This window comes from Manis pentadactyla, chromosome 10 (genome assembly GCF_030020395.1).
Source record: "Manis pentadactyla isolate mManPen7 chromosome 10, mManPen7.hap1, whole genome shotgun sequence".
In the NCBI taxonomy this organism is placed as follows: domain Eukaryota; kingdom Metazoa; phylum Chordata; class Mammalia; order Pholidota; family Manidae; genus Manis; species Manis pentadactyla.
This window is the reverse complement of record NC_080028.1, coordinates 69766419-69775847: the sequence shown is the minus strand read 5'-3', so window position 1 is coordinate 69775847 and position 9429 is coordinate 69766419. Positions and strand designations below refer to the sequence as shown.

The 9429-nt window shown below is 41.1% G+C and overlaps 1 protein-coding gene across 3 annotated transcripts in view; it reads right to left on the bottom strand.

Moving 5' to 3' along the window:
• Positions 1–629: 629 nt before the first annotated feature.
• The window catches only part of CPPED1 (calcineurin like phosphoesterase domain containing 1), a 119839-nt gene continuing 111039 nt past the window's right edge, over positions 630–9429 (bottom strand). For all 3 annotated transcript variants that reach the window (XM_036917853.2, XM_036917854.2, XM_057486914.1), the window contains exon 4: positions 630–2296. In XM_036917853.2, the coding sequence (XP_036773748.2) occupies positions 2067–2296 (230 nt within the window). In that variant the 3' untranslated portion in view covers positions 630–2066. The remainder of the gene's footprint in view (positions 2297–9429) is intronic.

Below are 9429 nucleotides of genomic sequence, written 5' to 3'. Positions count from 1 at the left end.
CTCAGATCAAGAGTGTTTTATTGTTTTCACAGTATAAGCCACTTGCTTTTTTATTTTTTGGCACTTGTTTTTTAAAGAAATTTTTTTTAAGAAAAAGGAATCATAAGCAAATGCATCAGTAGTTATCTATTATCCGAATATGTGCTCATTACAAAGTTATTGCCTAACTTTTTTCTGAATCTATTACCAAGCTATTTGGTTACTTGAAAAATGGTGAGAATTTCATATGATTCTCTATTCTTAGCATATTCTTGCTGTGTTTTGAATTGATTACTTTGCTTCCTAGGTTTTTGAGGAAGGAGACTTGGAAGTTTCATTTCCCGTTACTTATGATTATGTCTGCGTCCTCCCCAAGGCCCAGGTGCCACAGCCTAAAGCGTTTCACACCTGTAAGATGACAAAGAGGGCTCCATCCATCCACTGTCATTAAACGCTTCCCTTTTGCCCCCAGGAGTGCATCTGTACTTCCAATCCTGGTATCCAGTTCTGAAAATTACCACATATCACGCCTCAAATGTGTGGCTTTGCAGTTATGCCTCTTACTGAATTCCCTTTCCTGACTTCTTATATCCACACCTGTTGTATACAAAAGGAGAAACAAAACAGAATACAAAGCAAGAACACAGAAAAATAGTAGAAGAGCATTTTAATTTTAAAAAATGTTAACTTTCTTGTGCCACATAACAATGAGCTGTGGTGTGCCACCGATCTGTAGTATAATTAACTTCTTGTCTTTTCTTCCTATGAATTTACATATCCAATTATATTTCTATTTAATTTCTCATGGTTTTGCTACATTGACTAAAACTTTTTAACAGGAAAGTTTTTTAAGTTAATGGATTTTGCAGTTCATTTGTAACCAGTCGGTTTCTTAAGTCATTCTGGTATAACTGAATGTTACTGCGTAACACTGTAAAATTTTCCTGGGAGGACTCAGAGTAGCTAGGTTTCCTGTCCATCAGGACAGTTGCTGAGAGAAGTCTATGTGGGTGAAATCACGCAGTGGTCAGGGGCTCCAGAGGAGCAGCAGCAAAGTAGATTACATAAAAGCAATGCAGATTCTGAACCACCCATGCTCCTTTGTCAAGGGTACTGCGCTGCTGCATGTGATCAGTCAGCGCCAATTTGGATAATGTGGTTAAAAGCAGTGTTTTTGTGCCACTGGAATTTCGGTTGTTTCTTATGAGAACTCTGCATCCATTCCCACGTTTTCTGTCAAAGTAGACACAGTGAAGAATCTCATTAGAGGAGGGTCACTCTGATTGCACGAAGAACACCAACTTGTGGACTTACTGCAGCCACCAAATATGAATGTGAATAAACTCAAAATGTGCTGCTGACTGACTGCAGAGGCGGCTCTTTAGGGCTTTGGTTCTAGTCTCTTGGATGATAATTTTAGATGTGGCCAAGTTATGTGCAAAGGTGACTTTTTTCATCACCAAGAAGGCACACTCAACTATGCCGTATCAATAGCATCATCAGCAGTAGTAGAAGTCTCAGAATTTAACAGCAAATATTGGTCACTCAGCTCCTTGTTGAAACAAGTCTACATGGCTCTGCGAATGGGAACAATTACTTGTTTTCTTAGGAAGGAAAGGAGATCACCTTTGTTTTGGCTAGCATTTTGGGTGTCAGGACAATAATTTAATACAATCAGATGGAGTTTCTTCAAGGAATTATCAAAGAGCCCATGTGGATATCAAGTTGGGATGGAGGTTGATAGGCAGACATTTGCCATAGGCTACCAGAAGACAATCTAGTTCACAAGCAGAGTTGAGAAACATATCATTAGGAGAATTTATTCAAACACCCATGTGAGATAGTCTAATATCACTTATTCATTTATTTCCAGGCTCCACCTGCCTCCCCTCTTTTTTGAAGGGAGAGCAGTTCTATTTTGAATATAATTTAGTTTAGGACCCAGCTCTCTGATTTATGCAAAAGGACATAAATTCACAGATCTGCCTGGTATCATTTTATTTTCCAATAAAGGGTTGTATGCAGCTGCTGTTTCTGGCAAAATAAAGAAATGGTGGAAGTGAAAGTGAATAGATCGTAAGTGGCAATCATTTTTTCTTCATCAAATCCATCAGATCATCTTCTATTCCTTTTTCACACAGCTCATCTAAACTGTAGTATCGGTGGATGATTTTCTCAGCGGTGACCACTACGACTCGGAGCCCGTGGGTGTCTTTGCCCAGCTGGCACCCAATGGCAGACGACACCACCATGTCGAGGTTCTGGTAGGTGCCCCCAGCATTCCTGTGGTAGTGGCCTGAGAACACAGCTTTGATACCTGCAAAGGAAAAAAGACATTAGGGGCCAAAGATTTCCATTTGGGTAATGTGGGGGCTGCAGTGTTTTCTTCTGTGAACACCAGTATAGCAGTGAGTTAAATGCATCATGTTATTCAGGACACAGTAAATGAGAAGGCAGTAAATGCAATCCAGAATCCTTTCAAGGATAATTCATCTCTACAACATGTAATTAACACATTTGTCATAACTAGAACAAGTGCTAGGGAACAAGAAGAGGGAAGGAGGATACGGTGAGTGGCTTTTGGAGCGACACAGAGATTCATTTATGCAAACAGCCACATGGTGGGAGTTAGATGTCTACAAAAACCCAATGTTTATGGAGCTCTAATCAAGATGGCACAGCACGTTTAACATTCATGCACCTTTGCTGCTCCAAACTTAGAGTGTGGTGGATAAAATGAGAAAGAAAACCAAAGGACAGAGGCAGCCTCAAAATAAAAATAAACAGCTCTACAGGCCAGAAACAAAGCAGAAAGGCAGAGGAATGAGTGGGGTTACCACATTTCTGGGAATTCAGCTCTTATAAGGTAACAGGTTGAAAGCTCTTTATGTGAGAGGAGGAAATGAAGCCAGTTCTGGGACAGGGTGGCTGAGTGCCTCTGTTCATGGAAGGCGAGGAGAAAGCTGCTGGGGCCTGGGACAAAGTCTTTGAACATTCTCCACAGATGATACATAAATGGTCAATAAGCACATGAAAAGATATTCAGCATCATTAAGCAATAGGGAAGTGCAATTCAAAACGACAGTGAGATATCACTTCACACTCACTAGGATGGCTATAATAAAAAAGATGGAAAATAACAAGTCTTTAGAGGGATGTGGAGAAACTGGAACCCTCACATAGTGCTGGTGGAAATGTCACATGGTGCAGCCGTTTCGGAAAACACTTTGGCAGTTCCTCAAAATGTTAGAAACAGAGTAACTATGTGACCCAGCAATTCCATACTCCTAGGTATACTCAAGAGAAATGAAAATGTACACCCATGCAAAAGCTTGTGTGTACATATTCATAACAGCATATGCATAATAGCCTAACTAACAGAAACAAACTAAATGTCCATTAACTAATGAATGGACAAATAAAATTTGGTGCATCCATATAATGGAATATTACTCAGCCATCAAATGGAACAAAGTACTGACTATATGCTATTAAGCAGATTAACCTTGAAAACATGTTAATGAAGTCAGATATAAAAGGCCACATATTGTATGATTCCATTTACATGAAATGTCCAGAATAGGCAAATTCATAGAGAAAGAAATATTATTGTTTGTCAGGAGCTTGGGGAAGAGACAGAGTGGAGAGTGACTGCTAACGGGTACAGGGTCTCTTTGAGGGGTGGCAAAAAGTCTGGAATTAGACAGTGGTGATGGTTGCAAAACCCTGTGAATATATTAAAATCACTGAATTTCATGGTATGTCAGTTATATAGCTCAATTAAAAAAGCAAAATAATATATGGAAGGGGAGAAGATTAGAAAGATCCATGTGGCAGTGGATCAGAATTGGAGACATTGGTGTGAACTCATGTTTACCTTGATATCAGATGTTTAAAAACACATGGTCACATAAAAAATGCTTATAGATGTGTATTTACACAGGGTAGTATACAGACACACATTTCCTTGCTCTGTCTAGAAACAAAGATACAAGCAATGAGCACATGTAGCATCCATATCTTGGTATATAATACCATTCTCCAGAAGAGGAACTACGAATGCTCAGAGAAATGACTGGCTGTTGGGCTGGAGCAGAAAATATCCAAGATAAGCCTGGAGCATCTTGCAGGGCCAGAAAGTAAAGGAGTGTCCAGAAACTCACAATGATAGGGGCATGTCAAAGGGACATAGGAATCAACTCAAGAGCTCCTACTGGCCAAAGCTTAACAATTTGAGCAACGAAATAAACATGTATTGTAACCCAAAGTATAAAAAAGAAACCAACGAGTCCACACTAATGCACATAAATGACTGAAGAAATAAATGAATGTGGGGAAAAGGGACTAATTTTCCATACAGAAAATTAACAAATAACTTACATAGACATTCTACTCTCAAGGGGGAGGAGCAGCTTAACTCCCACCCCCTAGGTGTGGGCTGTGCATAGTGATGCCTTCCAGTGGTAACTTATGGTGGGGAAAATGCAGAAACATTTCTGTGATAAGTCATGTTGACAGAATGTGCCCTTGATAAGACCGTGATGAAAACGGCACTTTACCCATGTGGTCTCCCTGCCCAGCATGAGAAAAACATCAGACAAACCCCAAAAGAGAGACATTCTATAAAATACCTGACTAGTACATATCAAAAGTGTCAAGGTCATCAAAAACAAGGAAAGTCTGAGAAACCATCACAGCCAAGTGGAGACCAGTGGGGTGTGGTGATTAAGTGTAGTGTGGTACGCTAGGTGAGATCCTGGAGCAGAAAAAGGACACTGGGTAAAAGTAAGAGAATCTGATTATGGACTTTAGTTAATAAAAATGTTTTAATACTGGCTTATTAATTGTAACAAACGCCCCCACTAATATAAGGTATTAGTAATAGGGGAAACTCGGTATGTGGTATATGGGAATTCTCTCTTTGTAATTTTATGTAAATCTAAAATTGGCCTAAAATTTAAGTTTTTTTAAAAAATGTGGATAATTTCCTAAAGAACACAAATGAGATATATAGCTTTCAATCAGCCAAGAGGGAAAAAAAATCATAGTAACTACAACAAACAACCAAACAAACATTTTTAAATGTAACAAACCGGATCACTCCTACAGTGCTGGTGGGAATGTTAATGGTACAGCATCTCTGGAAAATAATCTGGCAGTTTCTTAAAACTAAACATGCACTTACTATATTACTCTTGGATTTATCATTTTTTCAGTGACTATATGACTAATAGAACTCTTGGACATTTATCCCAGAGAAATGAAAACTTACATTCACTTAAAAATATGTACACAAATGTTCATAGCAGCTTTACTTGCAATAGCTAGAAAATGGAAACAACCTAAATGTCCCTCAATGGTTGAATGCTTAATTCAGCAATAAGAAAGGAATGAACTATTGATACATGAAACAACCTGAATGGATATCAAGGAAATTATGCTGATTTTTAAAAGCCAAATTCAAAAGGTTCCATCCTGTATGATCCCACTTATATGACATTCTTGAAATAACAGAACGATAGATATGGTTGCTAGGAGTTTGGGTGTGGCTACAGGCAGGTGGCAGGAGGGACTCTGGTGGTGATGGAACTGCTCCACATTTGACAATGACTCAAAGAGCGATGTTCAAATATTTACAGCATCTGCTTCTGGTTAGTCGGATTCTGGAAGACTCTCAACAGAGCTCTTGGAACTAAAGCCATGCTCACCTGGCAGGAACTGAGACCCACCTGTGGGCCGGCGTGGCTGTTCGCCAGCTGAGGTCCACAGCTGGGAATGGAAAGGAAGGGGATCCAGATATCCCTCCTTCAAACAGCCAAGCGTGGGTGAGAAACAGCTATTTCCTCTTACTGTTATTAGGATGCAGAGAAGTACAACTCATTTCAGAGGGTAATCACATGCTATCTTCTCACATTTTATTGTGCATTCCCCTTGACCAAACACCACCATTTTCAAAGAAATTTACCCTGCAGGAACACCCAGAGAAGAGTCCCCAGGTGCAGGTGTGTTGGGTCTGTGGGTATAAATATACAGGACAGTGTTCACTGAGGTACTGTTTATGATGTTCACTTATGGAGACTGGATGAATTATAGTATGTGTATTAAAAAAAAAAGAGGTAGAGTTACATTTATCAGCATTGAAAGGCACCAAATATTAAGTATGAATAGCCACAGGCAAAAAAAAAAAAAATGTATGTGTCTTTCCAAAAGATAAGAAGTGTTTCTGAAAGACGAGAAACAACAAATGCTGGCAAGGATGTGGAGAAAGGGGAACCCTCCTACACTGTTTGTGGGAATGTAAATTGGTTCAATCACTGCAGAAAGCAATATGGAGGTTCCTCAAAAAACTAAAAATAGAAATACCATTTGACCCAGTCATTCCACTCCTAGGAATTTACCTGAAGAAAACAAAATCCCTGATTCGAAAAGACATATGCACCCTATGTTTATTGCTGCACTATTTACAAGAGCCAAGATATGGAAGCAACCTAAGTGTCCATCAATAGAGGAATGGATAAAGAAGATGTAGTACATATACACAATGGAATATTATTTAGCCATAAGAAGAAAAGAAATCCTGCCCAACAACATGGATGGATCTAGAGAGTCTTATGCTCAGTGAAATAAGCTAGGTGGAGACAGACAAGTACTAAATGATTTCACTCATTTGTGGAGTATAAAAACAAAGCAAAATAGAAGGAACAGAAAAATCAGTAGACCCATAAACACCAAGGGACTAGTGGTTACCAAAGGGGGAGGGTTGGGAAGGGTGGGTGGGGAGGGAGAAGGGGATTAAAGGTCATTGTAATTGGTGATCACAATATAGGTAGGTCACTGGGGTGGTAGTACATCACGGAGAATACAGTTAATGACTCTGTAACATCTCACTACATTGATAGACTGTGACCACAATGGAGGAGGTGAGGACTTGATAATATAGGTGAATATTGAAACACTATGTTATGTATATGAAACCATCATAAGATTATCAATGATACTTTAATTTAAAAAATGTATCATGTGATCCTGTTTGTGTAAAATACAGACAGCATTATGTATAAGAGACTGTGTGCACGTGTCTGTATCCCAGAGCTGAATGGTGGAGAAGTACACACTGAACTGCTCACACTGGTTGTTCATGGCGAGGGTGGTGGGTGGGATTAACAGGGGTGGTGGTGGGAGGCATGGCTTTCTATTTTTTCACTACTATAATGTTACCACTGATCATGAATTAATCTGGTGATCACGAACAAAACATCAAGGTGACGTGAAAGCATAGAGGCGGCATGACAAATGGACCAGGGTGAGGATGACAAGGGGATGGAGGGGCCACCACAGCAGGACCTGAGCAGTGCAGTTTAGAAGCTGTAGCTGAAACTACTGGGATGGGTACCTAGGCGGGTCCTCACCACAAATGGAGACTTGAACAGCTCATGGCCACACAGACCGGAGGGCTGCGGAGATGCCTGCGTCCTGGGACCTTGGAGCCTGTGGCCTGTGGTGTCAGAGGCCCGGTGGGAGTGTGCACTATTAGACCTGCCTTGGGGAGCTCCTAAATGGCCAGGCCGAAACCAGTTAGCACTATTATTATTTTGTTGTGTACTAAATTATGTTTATGAAATTTTACTTTTTATGCCTGATTCGTAGTTGCAAACTACTATTATGGAAGGAATGTTTTGGCAATTTTGAAAGTAGCTCACATTAGTCATAATTAGCTGTAAAACCTCATTTATGTTTAAATTTCATGCCATATTTATTGGCATTTGCAGAGACAGGAGTATTAATGGGGATTATTCAAGTGACCAACATTACTTTCAGAGCAGATCTCAGTGGACTGTGGACAACGGGGCTTCTCTATGGTATGTGTGTCCCATCCATTTTCCCCTTCCTGGCCCCTTAGGGCTCACCATTTATTGTTAATGTCCCGAGTCATAGAAACTGTGACCGAATGAAGATTTGTACATTATGAAAGATGCCTAAGGAGGCCTAGAAATGGACATGAAAGAGACTGTCAGTGAGCAGAGCTTGATGTGTTCAGAGCCATCCTCCCCTCTGGTAAGAGAGGAGACCACCCCAATTATAATTAGGAACTCGACATTTTGGAGTCCTGAAAGAGAAACCACGTCATGAGCATGTAATGAGTTTACGAAGGGATGGTCAGGCAGGAGGCAGGCTAAAGTCTGTCTCCAAAACAGGAGGATAGGAATCACTCCATTCTGCCAGGTTCTGATGCAAAGTTTAAGGCTCTGGGTTACTCCTGGTTGGGCCAGTGAACACCGGCCGAAACACAAGGGCTGGGGCTGGGGAGGGAAGCAGGTGAGCCTCTTCATGGGCTGCCGCCTAACCCAGAAGCAGCCCGGCACTCAGTGGGAGCTCCTGAGCCTCTCCTCCACCTCCTGGGCCCTGATTATGCTCTCCTAACCCTGCCTCCAGTAAGGCAAACACTGAGGCTGAGTGGAATGGACATGGGGGGAGGAGCGCTGCAGCAGGGTACCAGGGACTTGCCATCCATCATCAACTTGAACCCTTCCAATGGGCCTGTTTGTGGGGACTCAAATCACCTCCATTTCACAGATGAGAAAAATGAGGCCTGAGAAGTCTAGGCACAGTTACACAGCTAGAAAACAGGGCGGCTGTGATCAGAACCCAGGGGCTCCTATGTCAGAGCCCAAGCTCTCAACTGGCCTTGCAGGCTCGAGTTCTTCCTTTGGGACATCAGGCAGGTTACTGACCTTTGTGAACCTCCATTTCCTCATTTACAAAATGAATAATCATAATACCTGTCTCATGAGTGGCAGAGAGCCTTAAGGAGAGCATGGATGTTGGTTATGAGCACCCAGCACACAGTAGGTACTCATCAACCCCACCAAGACTCTCACCAGGGCATGGTGAGCAGCTTGTTGCTGGAGTGGGACACAGGCACGAGGTGCCAGCTCTGCAATGTGCAGGCTCTTTTCCGAGTGACGAACCCGCTTGTTAAGCCAACAGGTCATGAGGAATTGTAAAAAATTTTACCCATCTCGGCTTTCTATTAGCTTTCTGATGAGGAAGCATTGATTCACAACTCAATGAGGGTAAAGAACGTATTAATAAATCATGGTTTCCCTGACGGGGGATTGATTTTAGCAGTGTTTTCAAGAGTTGTGCAGAATTTCTATTCAGGCTGTTCATTAGTCATCTGTGGCCGACAAGCTATGATTCCTTAATTGACTATTACGTATAGATTGTTTTTGAATTATGAACTGCTCTAAGGAGATGACAAACATTTTCTTAGATTACCGCCAGAATTCCTAGCAAACTCAGACCCTGCATCAACAGACAACAAATTCTGCAGCATTAGCTCATATTTATTTCTCCACAGTATCAAGTCATAAAGATGCTATAAAAGCTATTTTTAAGCTGTCTTGATTCAAATTCATTTCAAATCAGTCAGAGGATTGGGATGCTGTA